Source organism: Podarcis erhardii (genome assembly GCF_964252035.2).
Source record: "Podarcis erhardii genome assembly, chromosome: 4".
NCBI lineage: Eukaryota > Metazoa > Chordata > Lepidosauria > Squamata > Lacertidae > Podarcis > Podarcis erhardii.
The window spans coordinates 70,707,090-70,733,902 of record NC_138508.1 but is presented as its reverse complement, the minus strand read 5'-3'; the positions used below and the strand labels follow the sequence as shown (position 1 = coordinate 70,733,902).

The following is a 26,813-nucleotide window of genomic DNA, read 5'->3' as shown; positions in this document are numbered from 1 at the left end:
GTGGGAAATTGAATGTTTAGAAATACAAATGAAGAGGGACATGTGGGGAATCAGTGGGATATGAGGGAGTGGCAATGGTGTCCTCCTATGGGGAGTAGCACTGCCACTCACCAGGACACAGCACATGGAGGTTGGGAGAGTTCTATTTTGATGGCTTCCCCACAAGTGTGCACATACCTGCAGGCCAACCACTGATACCAACCATAGCTCCCCTGGCCTTGCTGCTTCCTCACCCCATCCCTGGCTGGGTAAATAGCAACAGTACCACCTGCCTCACAAACTTCTGCTGATGGAAACTGCCACTCCTTGATTTTCCTTAGCAGCAGCCAAGCCTTGCTTCTAGTGCAACACTAGAATCAAAAATCAAACTCCTCTTATTCTCACTAGGAAACTTCCACAAGACTTGTTTCAACCTTCCTGATGCTGAATCCAAGCTATGATGTCCCCCTCATAGAGAAGTCTTTCAAGAGCTTCTCTGAGCCCTCCTGCCCTGGGTTGAGGTGAGAACCAGTTTCAGTTTTCCCAGTTCTTCCTTCCACTAGATGAACTTCCTCTCCACCTTTGAACTCTACTTTGCCTTACCTGTTTATTAGGCAGATCTTGCACCTTACACAAGCATGTAAAGCCAGAGCACAGACTCCTTATAATATAGGTGCACCATATGTTTAACTTCTGTTCTGAAATATTTCCCACCAGGGCTTTTATTCAGGGAGAACTCACATGAACTCAGTTCTGGCACCTCTCAGGTGGGCACCATTGTCATTCTAAGAGAACAAGGGAGATGTTCATGGTGAGTTCCAACACCTCTTTTTCTAGAAAAACACCACTGCTTCCCACACACGACGTTACCAAATATAATGTTCAGATTCTTGAAAGTCAGTATCCCTTAGCCAAATTGGAAAATAAAACATGAAACACATGAAACACAATATCATCTCAGGAGTAATATGCCCTGATTTTTATAGCCTTCTAATCCAGTTCAATTTCTTACTTAAATAATTTCACCTTGCTTGGATTTGTGGAAAGCTTCCATGAGAATATCTACAGAGCAGTAAATGTTTGCCAGGTCATAACTTCCTTTTCACACTAAGAACTCACACTGACTACAATGAAAGATTGGCAACAAGAAAAAAAAAGCAAAGCTTTAAAGCATTTGGCATTTAGGGATTTTATTTCATGAATCCTTTGAGTCTCTTTATCAGCACAATTGCTGTTCCAGGTGGTCAGGGGCAAATAAATTATACTTTCTTTACATTTCTGTTTGCTTCAGCCTAATTTTAAATTTACAAACTTGCAAATGGAAGACGTATGGGTTTCTCTGAAGCAGAGAGAAAATATGTGGGTATTACAGTTGGGACATTCATCAGGAGCACACATGTTTTCAGCAAAGGAATAGTTATTCGGGTGGATGGGGGAGGGCATTTTAAAAACAGTTGAGTCACAGAACACAAACCAAAGTAGTACTTTTCAAAGTTACACATCTATTTCACCTTCCCCCCCCCCCCATGACTGAAGGTTTAAATATAGAAATGAGAGTATCTTCTCAATGGCAGATCCTTTTGTTCTATTGAGTAAATGTTGAAAAAAGAACATTTGCAAGCCAGAAAATGTTAAAATAGGAAGACAAAAGTGAAGCTAGATTCAAACAGTTGATCTCATATGGAAAAAGCAAAGATGGGAACAGGGGACCAAGCAGAACATAATAAAATGGTTACCCTTTCTTGCCCCTAAGAGAGTATGGCATGGACCTAACACTTTCCTAACGGATTTTACCTGGTACTAATCCAGAAGCACAAGTGAGAACAAAACCCATGGAAATTGCATTCCCCATGTTCAATTATTGGAACATACTGAACAACTGGAAAATTTTACATCTCTGCAGATCCTTTTTAGAAGCAGAGTCATATTCTTACCATCAGATATTACTGTGGGCAGATATTATCATGCTAACGTAAGCATGCGCTATTAATTATGCTATTTTATGAAAATTCAGTATTCTAGCCAAACATGTAAAAATGGGACCAGGAACAAAGGACGGCACCTTCTACTGAGTCAGACAGTGGGTCCCATCCAGCTCAACATTGTCCACATTGACTGGTAGTGGCGGCTCTTGTGTTAGGCAAGACTCTTTCCAATCTCTACCTGGAGATGCTGGGGATTGAATATGGGATCTTTGGCATGAAAAGCATGTGCTCCGCCACTGAACTTCTCCAAATATCTTCTGAATAATACAAATCAATAATTTCTACTGTAAGTTGAAACACAACTCCAAGGTCCAGTTTATGTGCTCACTGGGCTAGCATTCTGAGTCAAAAACATGGATGAAAGGCACACTCATTTCCCATTCATACGGCATCACATGTTAAGGAAATGTTCCACCTCCAAGGCCCATGATCACCTCCACATAGAGCACACACATCACATCATCACTTCTGATCTGTTATAATTCAACTTACACACATCACTTCCCCTTAAAAGGTTACCATGCATATGGACCTTGGCCCAGAAGGCTCAGAAAAAGGTGCTATGTATGAATAAGTTAACTGGAGAACAAATCAGGCCTTGGACTTCAAATCTGACAAGCTCAATAGCATTCAGTACATCTCTCTCCAAGAGATATTCCTTAAATGCACATTTTTAATCACATAGGGAGGCAAATATGTGAAAAGAAATGTTGTGAATACTGCACATACACCTCTTCAAGTAGCTTCTGAGCATGAGCATGATCAACCATTCGCTGTGGATGAGAGTATTACTAATAGTGTTGATATACCTTTAATCAACAAAATATGAAATACTGTAAGTACTTTTAATGATGGCATGAAAAATGCTGACATGAGCTAACAGAAAATTAATCAGACAATTCAGATGGCATGAGTTTTGCCTTGCGCCACAAGATCAAAAGACTTCTGGAGAACAGCCATATGTGTATAGAAAATTGCTAACAACAGATCCCTGCTACATAAATTGTGGATATCTGAACTTTAGAATATTTCAAACGGCAAAAATAGACAAGTCCAAACTAAAATTATTTAATGTTCAGCCAAATAGGGATCCCCAAAGACTCTGAATGCTAATACTTCAAGCAGCATTAAGAAACAAGTAACTGGGTTAATTCTGTCCATTACCAAGAACAAAGAAGGGGCATCCATTGATTTTATTTTCTTTTAAGTTCTTAAGAATGTAGCAAGTGTCTTTTCACTTGTATTGTATACAGCAAGTGGCATTTTTAGGTTGTGAGCGATAAAAGCTCAATGTAACACAGTTAAATCTTTTCTTACTACAAGGCAAAGATAAAATTACATGACATTGCCTTGAAAAGTCATGGCAAGGGGGAGTGGGGACTTGACAGCTCTTCCAGGCTCTATTTACTGTTCTTGCAGCATTCACAGTAACTGTGATCCATAATCAAACAAGGACACAGTATCATGTTATCCACAAGCTTGATAGAATATAACTCAATGTGCAAATTGGGTACAACAGTGAAGCTCATGTAACTGCTGATGCACATAATGTTCTGCTTCAATGAGGTCATGAAAAAGGACTGACCATGACCCTAAAATTTCCCAACCATGAGAATCATTTGTATTTGAAGAAGTAAGAAAGCAGGCATTAAACACATATACTTTTAAAAGGTCTGTGACTTTTAAGTAAATAAAAATGGATTAATTGTTCCAGATAGTAAACAACAATTAGGATGCCTTCTTATCAAACAAAGCAGTATATCATGTAGCAATTTAAATATCAAGTGTGAAAATAGGTGCTAAACCGAAATCATCAGAATAAATAAAGGAGCAAAAAGGTCAAAGAAGGTCTGACAACTTTATAGTCTTGACTTTGCCATGACAGATGTCCAAACACACTAAGCTTCTTGTTCCAAGTGACACAAGTTTCATCCTGGTTTCTATTTAAGGTGTTAAACAGCTCTATGTCCAACAAGCTGAAATTGTTCACCCATCGAAACTAAATACAAATGTTGCTTTTTTCTTTTAAAAGAAATTGTGAAACTCAGAATTTAACACTTCACAAAGCTGTGTGTATCTTTCAGTTTTATCTGAGATAATGCTGGAAACAATCTGATTCTTCAGTATATGCTAACTGTATAGTTTGTCTAAAATACTGATCTCATATGTATAAGTTACCGCCTCAGTCCTGTATACCTGAAGGAGCGTCTCCACCCCCACTGTTCAGCCCAGACACTGAGGTCCAGCACCGAGGGCCTTCTGGTGGTTCCCTCACTGCGAGAAGTGAGGTTACAGGGAATCTTCTTGGCAGTGGCGCCTGCCCTGTGGAATGCCTTCCCATCAGATGTCAAGGAAATAAGCAACTAGACCTACCTTACTTTTAGAAGACATCTTAAGGCAGCCCTGTTTAAGGAAGTTTTTAATGTTTAATGCTGTATTGTGTTTTTAATATTCAGCTGGGAGCCACCCAGAGTGGCTGGGGAAACCCAGCCAGATGGGCAGGGTATAAATAAAATTATTATTATTATTATTATTATTATTATTATTATTATTAGTGTTACAGATCTTGTTGTCACAGAAAAGATACAAGGATAACCTTGGCTAAGTACTTCATGCTCACCTTCTCCTACCCTACAGGCTTGTGGGAGGATAAAATGGGGATACACTCCCCTAAATTCCTTAATGGGGAAAGTAGGATACAAATGTTACACTACTATTTATCATTTTATATAAAGGTCTTCTTGTATTCTTTACAGCATTTGCCACTTTGGTACCAGGCCAAGTTTAAGGTTCTTGTGCTAGTTTGAAAAACCCTAAGCAACTTGAGCCTAAAATACTTAAGGGCCATGCTCCACCAGATCATCAAGATCTTCTGATGGGGCAATCTTGGAGGTCCTCCTGAAGTTCAGCCTGCCTTTAGAAAAGTCCAATATCCAGGGTTGGTTTCAGATAATAGCACTGGGTGATTAAGTGTTGCCCCCTGGCAACTGCAACACAAGATGCCTCTATTTAACATCTACATGAGGCCATTGAGAGCACTCATTAGATTTAGGGTGAGGTGTGATTAGTACGCCACTGATATCTGGCTCTATTTCTTTGAATCAGCAGAGACTGTGCAAGCCCTGGACTGGAGCCTGGACTTGGGTGTGGGCTGGATGAGGGCCAACAAAATCGACACTCAATCCTGGCAAGCTGGAGGTGCTGTGGGTGTCCTACTCCTGAGTCCAGGCAATTGGTCAACTGCCTGCTTTGGATAAGGTTGTATTCCCCCTGAAGGAGCAAGTTTATAAACCGGAGGTGCTCTTAGATCCATCTCTGTCACTCTAGGCCCAGGTAACCTCACTAGCTAGAATTGCCTTCTACCAACACATCTAAAATATTTATTGCAGTTGGTATCCGTCCTGGATCTGGATTGATTTTATGTATGTATTGCTGTTTTAAAGTGTTTTTATATTTACTGTTCTTGCAATTGTTTTTATATGCAATTGTATTTAACTGTTTTTATATATGTAACAGTTTTATATGTCATTTTTATTGCAAATAACTTCAAGAAACCTCATGGTAAGCAATTCATAAACAAAATAAGCAACCACAATAGCCAATTTGTCCTGAGAATCCCATCTGTGCAGAAGCAATGACCGAAAGTACCAAAAGTTTACAACCAATGCTTACACAGGAGGATGCTCAGAGTAGATAAATTATATGATCCCACATAAAGCTTAGGTCTTTACTGTTGCTAAGGATGAAACATTACAAGGAATAAAACTTTATGTTCAGGTTACACAGTGTTGTGCCACGTGAGGATGTGGTACTAGTTCATAACATTTCTTCATCTTTTCAGTGTTAAATTCACATCTCTATAGCAAATTTTACAAGTGGGGGTATTTAAAAAATACTGATTTTCAGATCTTAAAAAAGATATTAATAACTTCAGTTAGAGAATGTCTAGCAACCACAGTGATATTATTCAATTACCCAATGCCATTGTCATGCAGATATACTTAACCAAAATAAGGATACCATAAAATGTAAACAAACTTGAAGTTTACTCCACAACAGAACACCACCAATGGGGAGGAAATGTCCACCTCCCATTTACTTGCCAGCTGTAATTTAAGAAATACTTAGCAAATCTGTAATTTCCTCGCAGATAGCTAAAAATGGATGGATATTTGTTTTCAGAGGCTTAAATAGTAGGTGTCAGCTGTCCATCTTGTGCAAGTTTTCAAGCATCAACTTCTGACCCTGCCTAAATTTTTTCTCAGCAAATGCTTTTAATGAACATTACATCCGTAACTGCCACCCAGTGAGTGAATAATGAGAGTTACAGATATCAGACAGCAGTATAGTCCAGAACCAAACAAATATTAACAACCGTTAAGCGGACAGCTCCTTTCCTGCTGAGCACAGCCAAACTCCAAATCAGCACTTTTGCCACCCAAGAACAAAAATATCTAACTCACAGAGAAGCACTGGATCAAGACCCATCTTTTAAGGGGAGAAGTGATGGGTATGTGTCTCTTAAGACACTGAGCCCATACAGATGGCAACAACCCGGCAGAGAGCACTGTCTCATTCCAGAGTAGTTGGTCATCTATATCATCTTCCCAAGAGGGAAAAATATAGTACTTTGCCACATATGAAATGCAGGTCTATGGAAAAGCACATGGTGAAATGATCATCTGTATGGTCTTATTCATCCATCAAGTCCTGTAAAATCAGTATTTGCATTAATGACTAACCTTAATGAACAGTGAGTAGCTTGACTCTTGCGTAAAAGGTTTTATATCGCCCCTTGTATCTTTACTTCTTGGAAGGAGGAAGTCAAGCCAAAACCAGAAGCTCTTTTAATGAGATGCTTTTGCAATGAAACAAAACTTAGATTTAACTGTAAATGTCAACCCCCTGAATACACAAAACCAGTAACCTGATCAAAACAAGTGATTCAAGAAACAGAAGTTCGGGAGAGTCTCTCTTTGGGGGGCTGATAAGAAAGGCTGTCCACTCATTATCCCCCTCCAATATTAGGACCAAACCAACTGAAATTCAGATGATCCATGATCTGGAATCCCACCTTTTTCCCCTTAAAAGCAACTGTGGGGGTTTCCAAGTTGATTATGACCCAATTATGAAGGAAGGGGGTTTAATCCTGTAAATATACAGCTTCCCTGTTCAAGATACTTCCTTTCCTGCTTCCACCCCTCAGCAAAGTTGCAGTTTGCCCTGCAGGAGTAAATCTAAGGATAGAGAGGCAAGCAAAAGAGTATATATTTTCCAGGTAATGACTGGAGAAGAGACAAACATGGTAAAGGCTCCATAATAAATTCTGCATTTGTTTTGACTTGTTTTTCTCTGACAAAAAGAAAGAAAGGAGCAAAATAGTGAACCTGTGGGCTAGTTTGAAATTTCAAGAGAATTATATACCAAATGATGGGGACTGGGTTTCTTCTAGATCAGTAAGTGATTAAAGAACATGATGTAAAGGGTAGGAGTAAAACAACAATTTTCACAATTTAAACAAAAAAGTAGTGAGGTCCCCTACCTGTACTTGGAATAAATGTTCTATTTCATGTATTTATAAGTAGGTCTGAATCAAAGGTAGCAAAGTTGGTGGACAGCACCAAAATATTCAATATGGTTTTAAAAAATGGAAAAATCAAATAACTCCAAAGGATTTCTCCAATCTGGGCTCAACAGGCAACAATATGCTGAAAAAAAGTTCATTGTTAAGTAAATATAAAGTGATAGCCATGACAGGAGATGGGTTTCTAATTTCACCTATAAACTAATGAGGTCTGAAATTATAGTAATAATCAGAAAAGATATCAAGGTGAAATTTTCAATAAAAATATCAACCAAGTATAGTAATGGTGAAAAGGACATGTTAAAAAGTATTTAAATTAAGTCTTTTGGTATTATAAAGCCTTTATACAAATGTATGGGGCAACTACATGTAAAATACTGCATACAGTTCTTGCTCAACTCAACCTCAAAAAAAGGTTATTTGTAGAGCTGGAAAAGGTGTAGAAAAGTATCTAAAACTTTCATGAAGTACCAGATTATAAGGAAAAGCTAAGGTATTAGGACTTCTTTATTTAGGTGAAAGGCAACTGGGACATAATATGAGTTTATGAAATTATTCATCATTAAGATAAATTTGTCCATGGAGTTTTCTTGGCAGGGATACTGGAGTGGCTTGCCGGTTCCTCCTCCAGGTGGATCACGTTTGGTCACAACTCTCCACTATGACCTGCATCTTGGGTGCCCTACTCGGCATAGTTCATAGCTTCTCTGAGTTATTCAAGCCCCTTCGCCACGGCAAGGCAGTGATCCATGAAGGGGCTTACAAATAGCGGGGGAGAGAAGGCAAGCAAAATGCGAGGGAGATAGTGAAAGATACAGGAAACTGAATGCAGATTTCCAAAAAATAGCAAGGAGAGACAAGAAGGCCTTCTTAAACGAGCAATGCAAAGAAATAGAGGAAAACAACAGAATGGGAAGAACCAGAGATCTGTTCAAGAAAATTGGAGATATGAAAGGAACATTTCGTACAAAGATTACCATAATAAAGGACAAAAGTGGTAAGGACCTAACAGAAGCAGAAGACATCAAGAAGAGGTGGCAAGAATACACAGAGGAATTATACCAGAAAGATATGGATGGCTCGTACACCCCAGGTAGAGTGGTTGCTGACCTTGAGCCAGACATCCTGGAGAGTGAAGTCAAATGGGCCTTAGAAAGCACTGCAAATAACAAGGCCAGTGGAAGTGATGGTATTCCAGCTGAACTATTTAAAATTTTAAAAGATGATGCTGTTAAGGTGCTACACTCAATATGCCAGCAAGCTTGGAAAACTCAGCAGTGGCCAGAGGATTGGAGAAGATCAGTCTACATCCCAATCCCAAAGAAGGGCAGTGCCAAAGAATGCTCCAACTACCGCACAATTGCACTCATTTCACACGCTAGCAAGGTTATGCTTAAAATTCTACAAGGAAGGCTCAAGCAGTATGTGGACCGAGAACTCCCAGAAGTGCAAGCTGGATTTAGAAGAGGCAGAGGAACCAGAGACCAAATTGCAAACATGCACTGGATTATGGAGAAAGCTAGAGAGTTCCAGAAAGACATCTACTTCTGCTTCATTGACTATGCAAAAGCCTTTGACTGTGTCGACCACAGCAAACTATGGCAAGTTCTTAAAGAAATGGGAGTGCCTGATCACCTCATCTGTCTCCTGAGAAATCTCTATGTGGGACAAGAAGCTACAGTTAGAACTGGATATGGAACAACTGATTGGTTAAAAATTGGGAAAGGAGTACGACAAGGCTGTATATTGTCTCCCTGCTTATTTAACTTATATGCAGAATTCTTCATGCGAAAGGCTGGGCTGGATGAATCCCTAGCCGGAATTAAGATGGCTTGAAGAAATATCAACAACCTCAGATATGCAGATGACACAACCTTGATGGCAGAAAGTGAGGAGGAATTAAAGAACCTTTTATTGAGGGTGAAAGAGGAGAGCACAAAATATGGTCTGAAGCTCAACATCAAAAAACGAAGATCATGGCCACTGGTCCCATCACCTCCTGGCAAATAGAAGGGGAAGAAATAGAGGCAGTGAGAGATTTTACGTTCTTGGGCTCCATGATTACTGCAGATGGTGACAGCAGCCACGAAATTAAAAGACGCCTGCTTCTTGGGAGAAAAGCAATGACAAACCTAGACAGCATCATAAAAAGTAGAGACATCACCTTGCCAACAAAGGTCCGTATAGTAAAAGCTATGGTTTTCCCAGTAGTGATGTATGGAAGTGAAAGCTGAACCATCAAGAAGGCTGATCGCCGAAGAATTGATGCTTTTGAATTATGGTGCTGGAGGAGACTTTTGAGAGTCCCATGGACTGCAAGAAGATCAAACCTATCCATTCTTAAGGAAATCAGCCCTGAGTGCTCACTGGAAGGACAGATTGTGAAGCTGAGGCTCCAATACTTTGGCCACCTCATGAGAAGAGAAGACTCCCTGGAAAAGACCCTGATGTTGGGAAAGATGGCGGGCACAAGGAGAAGGGGACGACAGAGGACGAGATGGTTGGATAGTGTTCTCGAAGCCACCAGCATGAGTTTGACCAAACTGCGGGAGGCAGTGGAAGACAGGAGTGCCTGGCATGCTCTGGTCCAGGGGGTCACAAAGAGTCGGACACGACTAAACGACTAAACAACAACAAAGAGAAATTTCTCTCTCATAATACTAGAATTTTGGTCCACTAGATGAAATCGAATAACAATATTATCCATGTTTCCTCAAAAGTGAGACTCAGTGTTCAGTGTGGCTTGTTTCATGAATCTGAGGAAGTGGACTGTAGTTCAAGAATGCTTGTGCCATAATGAAGTTGTTAGTCCCTTGCAACAAAAACTAGTCTAATATGGCTACCCCTCTGAAGACAGTCTTCAAAGTTATACATCATACTTCTCCTGTGATATGAAAATGTTTGACAAACAAAACAAAATATTTCAATGTTTTCCCAAATTTCCACTTTTTCCCTAGGGATGAAACACACACACACACACACACACACACACACACACACACGCATACTGCTTTTACATGGCTTCAAAATTTCTGTAAGTTTTACATCTGTAAGTCCTAGAGCCATTGATTTCATACCTTTTCTCCAATCCCAATTACGGAGAGCAAGACATACAAAGGTTAGGGAAAACTGTGCGACTAGAGACATGGGAATGCTGTTTAAAGGTTTTACGCAGTAAATCTGTTACTTACTTTGAAATAGACTTGACTGTTAATTTGTCTACTGTCTCAAAGCACTGTCTGTCTTTAAATCTGTTTGATCAACTCTGCTTCGGCACTGATTGAACTACTGTTACATGGCACTTAATCAACTGCTTTATAGATGGCAAAGATTTACAGCTGATTAGCCAGCATAGTTTAGTTGCTTTTGCTAAAAGTTCTAGGAAATGATTGTTTTTGTGCCCAAATTGCTCAAAAGAATGGAAAAGGGGCTTGGTTAGAATCTGCAGTGTGAATATCCCAGATTCTCAACACAGTGCTCACTGAAGCAGATAAAGCCACATTAAAGGAGCATTTACTGCTTCAAAATGCCAGCCTTAATAAGTATCTTTTTGTGTGTGCTTTTTTAAAAGCCTTGGTATACCACTTTTCCCCACATCCCTTTATTGAGCAGACACGCATATACTATAGCTGGAGATGTAAAACTAAGCCTCAGATGTTTCATTAGGAAAAAGCTACGAGGTTTACATTACTAGTCCTCAACAGTGGCACAATTCAGAAGTTAGCAATGATTCTGTGTCCTTTGGAGCGAGGGGAAAGCAGTACTCAGCAATGAATACTTTATCTTTGGCAAGTTAAGTTCAACAAATCAGTTACAGACCAAGAATACAGTGATCAAAACAGGGACAAATAATTCAGTAGAAGAGAGAAGCAAGACACCCAGTGGTTTCCTCTGCAAAATATAATCTTAGTGGAAATTTGTATCAGTGAGTAAATGCAGGGTGTCACTAAACATGAAACGCAAATCCTTCTTACTGATAAATGGCTCCTTCTCCCCTCAATGGTTACAGAAACTGCAAGTATAAAGGGAATTACATGCAACTAGCTCTATTCTGACAGACAGACACATCGTAATGTAAAAACACCCTATCCTTCAATACATCTGAAGCAAGTTCCTGTGTATTTACTGCAAGAAAGTACACTTGAAAGCATAGATTGAATCTGCATTTAACAAGGCGTTTTTAATGCAAAAGAAAATAATGTCTGAAACATAAAGAGCATTTAGAACTGGGAAAGAACAGCTTTTAAAGGGTAGTTTAAAGCAGCTGTTTTTCAGCATGGCCAGCTATTGTCTTTTGATAGATAGGCACAAGGCAGAAGGGTTTGAAACTGTTAAGCAAACAAGTGTTCTAATCACATCAACAGGATGCATGCTTCCACTTTTGAAGTCAGCCATCCATTGAAGGGGCTTAATGGTAACTTCTTTGCTAGCAATTGTTTCCAAAGTGGAGAGATTCTTGAAGAAAAATGCAGGAATCTTAATACTTATTGATATGGACAGGATTCTAAACTCTGGCTACTTGCACAAAAGGAATTCTGTAATGTGTTTTGTCAAATGTAAGGCAGGAATGGGAAACTTCTGCAGCTCCGGATGCTGTTGGACCATTGCTCCCATCATTCTAGACTAGGGCAATGATGGAGTATGTTTCCATGGTGCCTGGGGCAGGGCAAGGCACATAGGATGAACAGACTCCACCACACCCACACAGCCCTCGCCACTGCCAGAGGGACACTAACCTGATTCATCGCTGCCTCTTGGCCTCCCTCCTCTCCAGCCTCCTCTTCTGCCTCTGCTTCTGGTCTGCTCTCTGCCACAGACTCTTCCTGCTCACTAAACCATGTTGCCTCTTCAGCTTCCAGCACCTCCTCCTCACCATCTGCTCCCTCTTCTTCCTCTGATCATTCATTGTCATCATACCACCAATCTCCTGGCTCTGAGCCTTCTTGGGGGTTCCTCAACTGGTGCTTCCCTCCACTCCTCTGCATCCAGCCAATCCATGACACTTGGTAGCAACAGTTGAATGAGTCAACTACTGTGTGCATTTGGCCATTTTGCTAGTAGAAATATGCACAGGATCTATATCATTTGCTGCATTATAAATCCAGCTCTGCTACTTTGTAATTTATAAGCACCCCAAAACATTTTAACTCTTACAGATAAGAAATCCCTATATATAGTAAATTGCATGAGCAGTGACAAGTGAAGATAGGCTTGTAGAATGCAGTTTTCCTTTATGCAGGGGTGCCCAAACTTTTTTCAAAGAGGGCCAGATTTGATGAAGTGAACATGCGTCAGGGCATACCAAAGTTGTTGAGCTTTTTTAGGATTTTATACCAGGACATATACTGCCACGGGGCCAGATTAAATTGACCAATGGGCCAGATTAGGCCCCCAAAATAGACTTTGGACGTGCCTGATTTAAGGTCATCGCGTGTATGGGAAAGGTAAGCAACATGCTTTCTTAGGTATATTTTTAAAGCTAAAACACATTCTAAGCAAATATACCCCAAGATATTCTAAGTAAAATGTGCCCTAACTTCAAATATCATCCATATTACCATAATTTTCATACATATTTTGTGAATATGCTACATTTTAAAATAAATCAGCATTTTTATTTTTATTAAGCTACACCAGTAGAGGAAGCCATTCTCTTTCTTCTCTGTTGGTATAAAGCCTGATTTCAAAAGTAACTTATCCCACTTTCTCACAGGTAATACTTAAAACCATTGCTCTACTATAAAGTTACAACCTTGCATTATTTTTTAAAAAATTTAGAGCTGTGATGCAATTTTATAAACAATACAACAGCAACTCAGCATACTTTCCAAAAGAAAGGGCTGCTCGTAGAATTATATTTGTATTTTTTGTAATGAAATGTTCCCATTAGTCCTCAAATGCACACTAATATGTTTGATAGAAGTCTCCCAGCATGAAAACATAGAACACTTACCATAAGAATGACAGTACCATGGGGCAGGGCAAATCACAACATGATTTCAGGCTGAGTTTGATGCTGGAGGCACAAATGAAAACTGTGCACTTTTATTTCAGCGGACTTTGACAGATGGAAGGGTGCAGCAAATCTCTAATTGTTTAGATCATTAACTCATCTTTCCACCTGCATTCTCTCTGGGAAGAACCCAGTAGGAAGCCTGAAGAACAGCTCACAGCAGCATTTTGGAGTGTGAGCTATTCTACAAATAAATTGGTTTTTTTCCTGAAACATGATGTTTATCTGGCTGCTGTGTTTGTATCCTTAGTTAGCTTTTCTTTCACAAAATCCTCTCTGTTCTGAAGACTTCAGATGGCCTTTTGGCCTTGCCATTGGGTCAATCAATCAATGACTATTGTCAATGTATTGTCGGCACAGAGAAGAAAAAGGAAAAGAATACCAGATTGAGATTCATGGTGCGTCATGATGTATCACCACTTATTTCCAGCCCTTGTAAATGCCACTGAATAGGCATCCCTAAATTATGCTCTCTGGTCACTTAGTTTTCAACTGTGCTCAAACTGCAGTACTAGAATTCAAAGGTGTAGAATTATCAGTATTCAAAAACTACCTCAAAGTAGAATTTCCTTTCTCATAAAATGCTTGCACACTTAATTATGTTTGAAGTAATTCATCCCATCAGAAACTTATCATCAGTGTTTATTCGCTATAATGGCCTGTTTCACACAGTAGGGTGGCCTTCTTGCAGTAGCCTGTTGCCTTCACAGAAGTCATTTATTCATATGATCAACTTAATATATGAGCTGGAAGTTTACAGTTCTCAGCTACTTCTGTCTCCTATGCACATTTCAAAGTGCCAGAGAAAGTTCTTGCAGCTTCAATTCTAAACTATAGGCTCATAAATTACATTGCTGAAAGGAATGAGCAACCCTTGCTAGTGCTAAAATAAGAAAGTTAGCCCACTATGAACCAGCCCTTAGTAGTAATGAATACTATTTAATAACAATTAATCAGCAGTATTTAAAAGCAGTTGGGGTCCTTCCCACCCATGTTGTTACACTGATTGCAAATTACAACAGCATGAAATTATATGAAGTTTATATATAACCAGCTTATTGTACTGAGGAAGACGTGATTTCTTCTGTTGACATATAGGGAGCTTTGGGGGATCCGAATGTGCTTGTGTACAGAAGCCTGTAGACAACCATGCAGGACAAAGGTATCTTATTAGAAACTGACAAACAGAGATGCACACTTAGATGTATTAATGGAGTGGACAGAATCAGCACAACTTGACACTTGTCAGGCAATCAATAATTAAGGAGGGATGATGGTTATGCAGATCTTTGAAGGTGATGACAAGAAGATTAAATCAACTGCAGTACATAATTGTGAATGAAAGGCCGGATTCAAGGAAGAAGAAAAATCAAAGACAAGACTCAATGGAACAAAGTTTAGATTTAATTAACTCTTTTTCAGTTGATGTTTCATTAGACAAGATACAGATATCCTTGAGAACATTCAGCAGCCTATCATATTCCACAAACAATCCAACAGCAACAACTTCAGGGTTCTGATATTTGCTGTTAATGGGGAAATTTGGGAAACCTGAAATAGTAGACCATACTGGTACAGAAGTTAAATTCTGACCTTTTTTCCCTAGGCATTGTCAACTGCCTTAACTAAGACTTGCCAAAAGTCTGGAACCAACATAACAGAAGGAAAAATGGAGCTTCAATGCACATTATATATTTATTTCCTAAAATTTATACACTGCTTGATTGTGAAAAAGCTCAAAGCAGTTCACAAAAAATAGCAGAATAGCATAGCCTCACATGGACCATAGCATGAGTCAGTCACCACTTTTCTCCTCCAATGCAGAATCTGAATAAATGAATATCTTAGAACCAAAATTCATGTTGAAGTCGAGTTTAATGGATAGATTTACATGACCATTTGCTTCCTACTCTCTTCTGTGTCTTCTACCATGCTGCCCCTCTCTACAGCTATTGCCTCCTTATCCTTTCTTGGCCAATAAATTATACTAAAACTGGACTTCCCCGTGGCAAGCAAACCCAGCCATACCACGTGAACCTACTTGCTGCATTAAGAACTGTGATACTGCAAATCTTCAGATTCTCAAATTAGGCACCAGAAACACATTCCAGGTCCGAGATGCACAACATTATGGAGGACAACCCCACCATACATTGTTCTATTTGTTTCAGCCACAAATCACTCACCACATAACAACTTCTTTTGGCAACAGCTCTATGGCTACGTTGTTTAAGGTGTACTGTTCACCCCACCCCTAGCAATGGTTCCTTTCCAGGACAGAGTTGGCACTACACAGATATTTGTCAGTAATCTTTTTTTACTTGTAAGGATGTTCACTAAGTATGTTCACATGGTCATCGTTAAGTGATCGAATCACTCATTATTAAAAAGAAAAAGAAAAATCACCAGTGCCTAACAATACACTCGCTGCACAGAGAGGCGTGGAGAGGTACCTTGATAAAATGGCAAAAAAAATTAGAGAGCCACTGGAAGTCCTATTCTGTGATTAACCATGAAACACGTGTGCCACAAGAGCTAGCAATTGCCAGAAACCAGCATTCTTGTTATTTCCTAACTAGATACCAACCCATATACATAGATATATAGCACAGAAGAGGGTAAAGGGCTAAAGCTCTCCTACACACACCCCATACACAAACAAATACCAATCCTGATTGGGCATTCAGTGCTGGCTATTTCTGAATGAAAAATGATGAATTCAGAGGCAATGAATATGCTTACATTTAATGTAGTCTGCCGCTCACATTTTAACCAATTTTGTGGCAATTTAACCTAAAGAGAGAAAGTGGGTATGTGGGTGTGGGTGTGTCAGAGAGAGGGAGAGAAAGATAGAGGGGGTGGAGTGACAGAGTATATGCAGAACAAAACAATATTGAATAACAGATGACTGTATGAAATCGTTTTCATTGTTTCATTACGGTTTTGTTTTCAGGTTTGGGTCATAACAACCTATTCATGTCAACATTAATTACCAGCAGCAGTCATGAGACAGTGACAGGCTTTGTTGCCCTTCGTTGGTTTTTATGAAGTTTAGTAGTCCTAATTTAAAGAGTCGCTTGTGAACATCACATGGGAAATAGCTTGATGGATGTTCCTTATTTCACAGCACAACTGCATCACTCAATCAATGGTGGAGACACCAGGGTTAAACATTATTTCTTAAAAGAAATCCTGTATCTGTACAGAAATTCTATAAAGGACATGACAACTAATCCCAAACTAAACTAAGTAATTGTGAAATTTGGAGGATTACCTCCCTAACTGACCCTTTATGTGGAGGACTCTTACCAACATCCATCTTACATGAGGACTATAACTGCTTCCTTAATCCCCTAATTTCTTCTGCTACCAGCCATTTCTGGTAATATCGTATTTCCCAAATGACACATAAACAGTAATAGGTGTAAGACAGATAAACAAGGAGGCTTACTTTAAAGGTTAAGCAAATATATTATTTATTCAATCAATACTAGTAGCAGACAGCTTGGTGAGGAAGCGGTGTTCACCTGACCTCCAGTCAGTCATGTCACTGCTGCTCACCAGGTGGTGGAAGGAACAAGGTCGGTGCAATACAAGTGCAACAGCAGGAGCAACAGAACAGCACAGTGCAAATGGACTGTGTAGCCAATCCACTGATCCCACAAGTGCATTTGCACCACACCAACCTCGCCCCTCCTCCTCTACCTCCCTATAAGCAGCAAAATCTTCCAGAAGACAGGTGAACACAGTCATGCCACCCAGCTGTCCACTGCTGAATTGTATTTACAGGATTATATGATTTAGCGGGTTAGATAGAATTACTATACTTGCATTCTTGCTTGTATAGTAGCTATTCCGTTAAACCAGTTCCTCTTCTAATCAAAACAAATAGCCCTTCTCCCAACTTCTCCTCCACTTAGCACTCAGAAGTCTAAACTGAAGTCTTCCTGCTGGTCAGGAACTCACAAAGAAAACATCACAGAAAAAGTATTTCAGTTGCACGCACAGACACACACACCAGCTTATTGAGATTCACTGTTGTTGAGAAATCCATGTACCTTTTTGTTTCAAATGGAATGTCTCAATTCATAAAACAGGGCAGTTCTTCACTGAATATCACTCCTTACAGCACCTCAGAGCTTCTGGGATTTTGGTCCCCACTTAATATAAATTCTACAGAAAGTCAACTACGTATTAAATATAGATCTCAGCATATTGCAGTGCATGTCCTTGTACCATTATGAAATCATGGAAATTTTGGCTAAATACTGTTTTACCTACCATTTATCTACAACACTGGTTTAATAGTTTAGAAGGTAAAATTCTAAAGCAGGGAAGAGACGCTATCGGCATTGTATGGGAATGAAAAGAGCAGTCAGTGGCTAAGCCCTGTGGTTCCACTCTGACCCTCTAAAGCTGAATAATAATTGTTGCTTCTCTCCAGGCAACTTAGCAAGATGCTTTTCCAGTAGAATCAAATAGTTATTAGCTCACTTGCACTCTAATCTTTCAAGGGTCAAAGAGTCAACACACACACACAAAGACAACAGTAAGACTAGCTGAAAGCCCCAAAGAAATTAGATTACTGAATAGCATAAAATATATAATCTCAGGGAAAAGCACTACTCCTTTCTTGAACAAGAATTGCTTGTAGAATAAATATTAAGTACATTTTAGGTCATGTAAAATTAACTGGCACAATCCAGCTCTAATAAAGCAACTGTAAAACCCCACAGGGTGGTATCCAACTTCTAAGTCATACTCAGAATATGCTCAATGACTTGGTTTGCATGTTGTCCTACTGTTCAGCACAAATAAGATAGCTCCTGGAGCTTTGCTTCTCCCTGGCCTTTTGAGCTCCAAGCAGCAGCTAAGTCATGTTTTGGTTTGGTGTGTTGTCCAAGGCTATTTCCTCCTTAACCATCATTTGTAATTGGGTTCAGATGTCACGCCAAGCAAAACATTGGCCAAAGGGGCTGCTATCTCCTCCTCAAGAGCCAGCCTTTTTGCACTAAGCCATAGTTTGGGCTTAGTATGAAATGTGAAATCAAGCTATTGAGCTCTGTTATATTAATGGGTCTACTCTGAGTATGACTAACACTGGATATTGCCCATTAATTACAAACAGAAGAGAGCCAAGATGTTTAATTGAAGTAAATGGAACAGGGAAGCAGTTGCGTCACAAGGTGGGGGCAAGGGGGTGATTCACCCCGAGTTCCACGTCTGGGAGGGTGACAAGAAGACACCACATGGGGTGCTTGCCCTGCCGCCCCAGCCTCATGTGAAGGATCCTCCGTTCATGGCTGTAGCCACGAGCAGAATTTCCCGCCACTGTCCGTACGGCGTTTGAGTGGAGCTGGCGGCAAACAGCTACGTACAATGCATGTGCAGTGTCGCACGCATGTGCTGTATGTAGTGACGCCACACATGCACTGTACATAGAGGTTTGCCACCGGTGCCGTTGGAGCACCATACAGACCACGATGGGATCCCTCTTCCCTGGCTCACCATAAGCAGCTCCTGCTTTGCTGCTTTACAGCGAGCCACGGAGGGGTGGACAGGAGCCACAGCTCCCCATCCCTCCCTCCCTGGCTTGCTGAGCGGCAAAGCGTGAGCCACTTACGACGAGCCATGGGCCCGCCTCCCAGCCTCCCTCCCTCCCTGGCTCGCTGTAAGCAGCTCCTACTTTGCCACTTTACAGTGAGCTGGGGAGGGAGGGAGGAGGACAGACGGACGGGAGTCGTGGCTCCCGAGAGGACAAGCTTCCCCCGATGGCTTGGGTTACTTTAGAGTTGTGGGGGTGGGGCGCAGAGGCATAGGAAAGGGGGCAGACATTCTGCACCCACCCACGACTTCCAAGCCTACCCCAAGCTGTCGATGGGGGGGAGGGGGTGACCAAAAAAAATTTCTCACCGGGTACCACCTGGGCTTGCTATGCCTCTGCAGGAAAGTTCTTACAGGGCAGAATAGAAGGAGGAGGAGGAGGAGGAGGAGGAGGAGGAGGAGGAGGAGGAGGAGGAGGAGAAGAAGAAGAAGAAGAAGAAGAAGAAGAAGAAGAAGAAGAAGAAGAAGAAGGAGAAGTTACCACAAAGTTTTAATATACAGCAAGTGATTACATACATATATTCATTGTTAACAAGATTTTAAGAGTTTTGTTGTATGCGAAGAAAATGGAAATAAATGCATTGTAGTGCTTAGAACAAAATGAAATGTATAGCAATCCATAAACAATAAAGTACAATGATGGATAACATTTTTGTACTATATCTTTGAGAGAGAGAGAGGAAGTTTCATACCTTTGAACACTGTTTGTGATTCTGGCACCAGACTAAGGAACCATTATTCTGGGGGAGAGAAAAAATAGTAGAAGTATTAGTGACATATCTCCTTCTCAGGCTAAGCCAATATTTCCTGTGCATTCCCATAGTACCTCTTTCCCACTCTGAAAACAAAACAAGACTTTGTTTCCATTTCTGGTTAGGTTGGTGACTTTCTAAGATTTTTTTGTGATGCCAACTTCCCTTGCTGACTTGACCAACAAGGTGATAACAAGGGTGCTCACTCGCAAGCTTATTCCCCACATATAAGCCACTTGTGATGAACATCCTGGAGAATAGAACCCCCTGCTCAGTCAAGGGAGAGGAATGATGTCTCCTTTCCCACTCCATCATGGTTGTGTGTTTAATTAGGGTTTTCCTCCCTTATAGGGGCATAGGTCCCTGCCCACAAAGTAATTTGGGACTATATCCAAGGTGCAGAGGGTGGTCCCTAGTTGGCCCAGGGCAGTTCATCTTGACTGGGGTCTGCAGATTGGAACCAGAGAGTAGACTGGCAGGGTTGTGTGGAGTCCTAATAATTAGTATATAGCTTTTATTTTATTTATTTTAAAAAATGATACATACAATTCTGGACATATACCTCACAGCAGATGTAAAATAACATGCACTAGCAGGCAAAATTCATATGTTCATCCACCCAGTTCCTTTGATCTTTTTTATCTTCTTTTTTGAAGCGTAACTGATAAGAGACAGGGTGCTGTAGCTCTTGACATTGTGTGCACTATCCCATGTGGTGCTTTTGAAAGGTGCTTCTTGAGTCATTACCATGCCTTACACTAGTCAGGATGGCCAAATAAATACCTTTCCAAATACATTAAAGGTGGAGATTCTTCCAAAATATTTAGAAACATTAACATTTCCCCCTCCCCTGATCTTATCCTCATTAGCACATTACATCTTCAGCCCTTAAAACCGTGTAATCTTAAAATCTAATGCTCTTTGGTTGGCAGCAACTACCCATAAAGTTATCTTAAATATACTAAAGCACACATATAAATAAATGTGAAACATAAGACTCATGCAAACGCTTGTGAATGGACAGGAACAGAAGACATAAAAGTTTAGGAGGATGTCATAAATAACATACAGTTAACAGAAGTACTTTAGCAGTCCCCGTGCCAGCCAAGAATTTATTATTTCCTTTTCCAAAACCTAGCCAGTAGTAATGTTAAACTAATATCTCATGGACTGCTTTCAATCCTTTATTCTTCCTATAAAGGAATGACAGAAGAGAACAATGATTGCAGCTGCAGATTAGTAGCAACTAGCTGCATAGTTTTACAGCTCGGTGGCCTCTTTTCACTAAATCAGATGAAGTACTCCTGCTTTTGGAATATGTTGGTCACCTGGAACATTCTATCATGATAAATATCCCAAATGCAGAGGCTGCTTCTTCTTGCCTTGAAAGCTGCCACACTAGAGGCTTCAAACACAATTTCAAAACACAAACAATATATGTAGCAAAGTCATCTGCTTATAAATTGCTAAACTAAAATGCTACAGTGGGCCCACAACTGGCATTCCCTTTCCATATGTGAATGCAAACTTGTGCAGGGAGAAAATAAATAAACAAATGGAGAGCAGGGGAAATCTGCCATTCCCTGTTCTCTGTTTACTTGTTTTTCTTCCACCTGCACACCCAGGTTTTCCTTGCTTGCCATGCTCTCGGAGGGTCCCAGCGCCCTCTTGCAAACTTCCCAGAACCCAGTAAGCAGGTCTGACCCTCACAGGCAAGTGGTTCCAGGGGTTCCTGACTTTGCATGATTTTACCTTTGTATACGGACCTTTGGTGTCAAACTCTTGTGTAAGTGGCAGGCCAACTGTAGACCTGCTAACTGTGTGCGCTCATATGCCAGATACATGTCTATACATATTTCCTCCAACACAAGTCCCACAGTGTTCAAAATCCTGGGTAAGGGTTCATAGGATTATAGCCTCAGTCAGAACATAACCTCTGCACACAGTCCAATATTTGCAGCCATTTCTTTCAAATCCCAATGTTTGGGATAGGTGTGACTGCAATTATTCAGGCTTCTTTGGAATACTAGGAAGAATCAGGGAATGGGTTCTTCATAAATACCACAGACAGGCTTAAGTTCTAAAAATGTCTACTCTACTTAAAAGGAACCCTGCTGAATTCAATGGACATACTCCCAGGAAAGTGGGGTTAGGACTGCAGTCTAATGCATCAAGTTGTAAGGTGGCAAGACTTTTGCTATGGCAAAGTAGAACTCTTTCCTTTCAGAATCTGTCATTGTCTTCTAATTCTTAGTATTATAAGCAATGTAATAGAAGACTAGCTTTTTGCTACATTTAGAGTAAATTTCCCACTTTCTATCCCCTCTCCTTCTGAAAATATTTCTGTTCACAATATGAGTGCATTTTAACTTTTAATGTAAAGTGCAAAAAATGAAAACTGGCAGGAGGTCATAGGAGCCAACTTCTAGGGGCCAAGGTTCCTTCAGCTTCCCCCAATAAAATATTGGGGGGTGCCCCACCCAGGTTGATGGGCATTGCCATTCAAATGGTGTGCATGTGCTGCATCTTGTGGGGTGGGGCTTACCTGCTCTCCCAATATTTATTCAAGTTGGCACCCCTAAATTAAAACAGCCTACAAAAGTTGCTTGCCTGCAAAATTATTATTATTATTTAAAATAATTTTTATTAACCGGCCAATCAAATCAAATCAAATCACATCACATAAATTCCGAAGTACAAAGCCGAATTTTAAATTTTGTTGAGGGGACCCATATTTCAAGATCCGAAGGGGGATTCTGATCATCTTCTTGCTACTGCGTTAATGTCCAAATCAGTCCAAACAAAGTTCATAATTCTATCCAGTCTTATCTTGCTGTTGTTTCCACATCACCTCTTGTTCATATATTTTCTCTTTTTTCTTTATGATCTCTTCTGATAGTCTCCTTAAGCCAATAAACACCAATAATAATCCTGTGTGAATTTTTCCGTTCTTCCAATCCTCGAATCGAGATGGTTTCCATATATCATCGCCTTCATAGATAACAGCGCTCTTTCCATCATTAATTACAGAACTGTCGTTCTTAAGTCCCACTGAGGAGTTTCACCCACAACATAAAAACAGCTCTATTTCTCTATTTCTCCTCTCAGACTTAAGTCCTCCGACAGAACTTCCCAATATGGCGACGGCACTTTTAACTGCGTCATTCCAAAGCCCTTATACATTCCACGCTCTTCTCAAAACATGCTTTGGTTCGAAAGTTTATCTCCACACAGCCTTAAATCCACAGCTTAAGTCCTTAAAACGACATTTCTGATTTTTTGGGGGGGGGTCTTGTTGAATCACATATAAGAAAGAAAGTAAGGTTTTTTCCCCCTCCCTCATCAGTCCCTTTGCCATACCGAGTCTTTGCGTATCTTCTCGTGATTTATACTTGCTCCTTCGACTCTTCTTGTTTTATCAGAGATCTCTTCTGTTAGCAGTCTTTACTCCCCCTTCTTCCTTGAAATATGTGCATTCGCTTCATCCAAATTGTTTCTTTTGAAGTTCTTGCAGCTAGTGGCGCGGATGAGAGATGGCGTCCAGGAGCGCCGAAATCCCACAGGAGGGCATTGTGCCTAGTGCCCCCATCCCCACAAACTCAGGGGTGGAATAGGGCACAGCAGGCAAGGATAGTCCCACCCCACAATCCTGGGGGGGGGGGGTAGGGAGGCTATTTACTCCCATCACAGCCTCCAAATTACCTCGTGTGAGTCGGAGAGATGTTATTGTCAGCCATCTTCTGATGCGCCCCCTAGTGCCCCCCCAAATTATTTAGTATGTATAGCCAAAATGGGAGTAAGATTTACAAGCGAATTATCACTCATGCCATTATTTTTCTTTCTGAGATGTCTGTGGTTTAATCAAACTTTAACCACACATGTAAGTCTTTTTCCACTGCTTTCAAAATGAGGAATGAGATTTTCAAATGAACACCAAATATATATCTGAGATACAGCTATGGGACATGCAAGCAAGTGTTGTGCCCCACATTCCTTCTAATATCAAAGTTGGTATGCGTATCACTGTGGCTGTGAAATGGGCCACTGTCAGAAAAAGTACTGGCTTCTGCAAATTCAGGGAACTCCTATCTCTTATATAGCTATTATGTTTTCTGCCCCTGAATCTGAGCACTTTAGCAGTAGTTAGCACAAGGATGGGAAATCTGTTGTCCTTCAGATATTACTGGACTACAATCATTCATGACAATTGCTCATGCTATCTATGGGCATTGGCGGAGGAAGAGGAGTTCGGAGGGAGCGCACTGCCCCCAGCAGCGCAATCCCGGTGGGGTGCCATCACAGCTCCCCCCCCCCCGCTAGGCACCACGCCCCCGCAGATGGCACGTCACACCCCCAGGACATGTGTCATGCCCCCAGGACATGTGTCACACCCCTGCAGGTGGCACCCCACGCCCCCGGGATGCGCGCCAGCCATGCCCCCACCTGCTCTTTCCCCCCCCCCCAGTGCCAGAGCATGAAGCTCTGTCTGTGCCACTGTCTGTGGGCTGATGCAAGTGAAATCCAACATCCTCATCCCTGACATAGAACAACAGGAAATACTTCAGAAGTGTGAGAAGAGGCAAATGTGTACATTTCCCCCCTCCTAAAATCTTTCTCCTCCCTGCCCTGTTATAGGTTTCTGTTTCAAAAACACTTCTGTTATGCAAGAGGAATATTGTTGCAAATCCCAAATTGTATACTCTTATATGCAAACATCAGAAAGCAACTTGTGCAGGTCTCTCTCACTTTCAGCTAGCTCCAGCCAGACACACTCAGCTCACTCATGCACAAACTCTGGAAAGCACTGGTCTGAGACCCTAATCCTGTAAAATGAATTGCCCATTCAGGGGACCATCCACAGTCATTAAAAACATAACCCTGAGAAAACAAAGGCCCTAGACACTCATTCACCATGATGAAGCCAGCCAAATCCACAACAGTGTTACTGCCCACAGATGCATACGTGGTATATCTACAGGACTCCGGGTAATGTGCAAGTAGTTTAAAAATTCATTCAAGTTCTTTTCCAATACCTTTCTTTTCATAACCAAGAATGACAGAAAATCTATCTTCGGGAATATGGAAGAAAATCCTTTTGAACAAGAAGCAACCTTCTTCTCATCTATTTTGTTTCATCACAGTGCCCAAGGACAAAGATTTAAATTGCAAGATCATGAAGTATGCTTTTTGCAGGCATGTGATGATTTGATGGTATTTGACAAAATTGATCGCTGCAAATGGAAAAGGTAGAGCATCTAAATCTTGAGCTAAAGCACAAAGTTAGGTAGAGATATTTATTGCACATACAAATGATGAACAATACTGATGCATTTCATGCATTTAAGGCTATTTTTTGGTGGATGAACCAAATTAAAAACACATGGTATAATTATCAGAAAGTGTCTTGGAGGAATTGATTTATATAAGAACTATTAATCCCCAATAAAATGTCAATCTAACAGTGTCCCTCCATTCTTACATTTCCTGGCAATAAAGTTACTATATGTGCTTGGTGGTACCACTTCAGAATGCAAGCTTAGAACTTAAGTGGCTGAATAATTCTTGAATGGTCCTTCTCCCTAGCTTCCTTGACAGATTCATCACACAGGACATACATGTACATATAGGCTTCCCTACTCCAGACATCCATGCTCAACAACAGGAAATCAGGGCAAGGAAAATTGTGACATCCCCCCCCCCAATCCCTCCCTGTCCCTTTGCCTTGTGTGCCGTGGATTTTTAAATTGTAAGGCTGTGGGCAGGGACCTGTCTTATCCTATTTGATTGTTTGTAAACCACTTTGGGAGGGACGCAGGTGGTGCTGTGGTCTGAACCACAGAGCCTAGGGCTTGCTGATCAGAAGGTCGGCAGTTCAAATCCCCGCAAAGGGGTGAGCTCCCATTGTTCGGTCCCAGCTCCTGCCCACCTAGCAGTTCGAAAGCACATCAAAGTGCAAGTACAGTGGTACCTCAGGTTAAGTACTTAATTCATTCCGGAGGTCCATTCTTAACCTGAAACTGTTCTTAACCTGAAGCACCACTTTAGCTAATGGGGCCTGCTGCTGCTGCCGTGCCGCTAGAGCACGATTTCTGTTCTCATCTTGAAGCAAAGTTCTTAACCTGAAGCACTATTTCTGGGTTAGCAGAGTCTGAACCTGAAGCGTATATAACCTGAGGTACCACTGTAGATAAATAGGTACCACTCAAGGTGTTTCCGTGCTGTGCTCTGGTTCATCAGAAGCAGCTTAGTCATGCTGGCCACATGACCCAGAAACTGTACGCCGGCTCCCTTGGCCAGTAAAGCAAGATGAGCGCTGCTACCCCAGAGTCGTCCACGACTGGACCTAAGGTCAGGGGTCCCTTTACCTTTAAGCCACTCTGGGAGACCTTTTTGGTGGAAGAGTAGGGTACAAGTGTTCCAGATAATTAAATAAATTACTATTTTTCAATTAGCATATGCATATTAGATGTAGAATTATACCACAATGCAATTGTGACATTCAATATCATTCACCGTTCATTTAGCACCTTTTTAAGTGAGTGGTGTCCAAACTTTTTTCAAAGAGGGCCAGATTTGATGAAGTGAAGGGCTATGAGGGCTGACCAAAGTTGTTATCCTTTTTTTAGGAAAACTGCCTTTCATTCAATACCAGAAATGTGGTGAAAGAAGAAGAAGAAAAATAGAATTCAGATAAATTATATCATAGAAATGGCACTCTCCCTCATTTTATGAGAACTTTTGAAAACTTATACAATAGGGAAAATCCTGTTCAGAAGCACTTTAAGTCTAAGAAAGTGCATACTTGTTTGTTAACTATTTACAGCAGGCATCCCCAACCTGCAGGCCTCCAGATGTTTTGGCCTGCAACTCCCATGATCCCTAGCTAACAGGACCAG

General features: G+C 40.9%; 1 protein-coding gene across 1 annotated transcript in view; it reads right to left on the bottom strand.

The window, feature by feature from the left end:
- ANOS1 (anosmin 1) overlaps positions 1 to 26,813 on the bottom strand; it is a 93,841-nt gene that overhangs the window by 51,077 nt on the left and 15,951 nt on the right. The window contains exon 2 of the mRNA XM_081858696.1: positions 19,858 to 19,905. Coding sequence (XP_081714822.1) covers positions 19,858 to 19,905 — 48 coding nt within the window. The remainder of the gene's footprint in view (positions 1 to 19,857; positions 19,906 to 26,813) is intronic.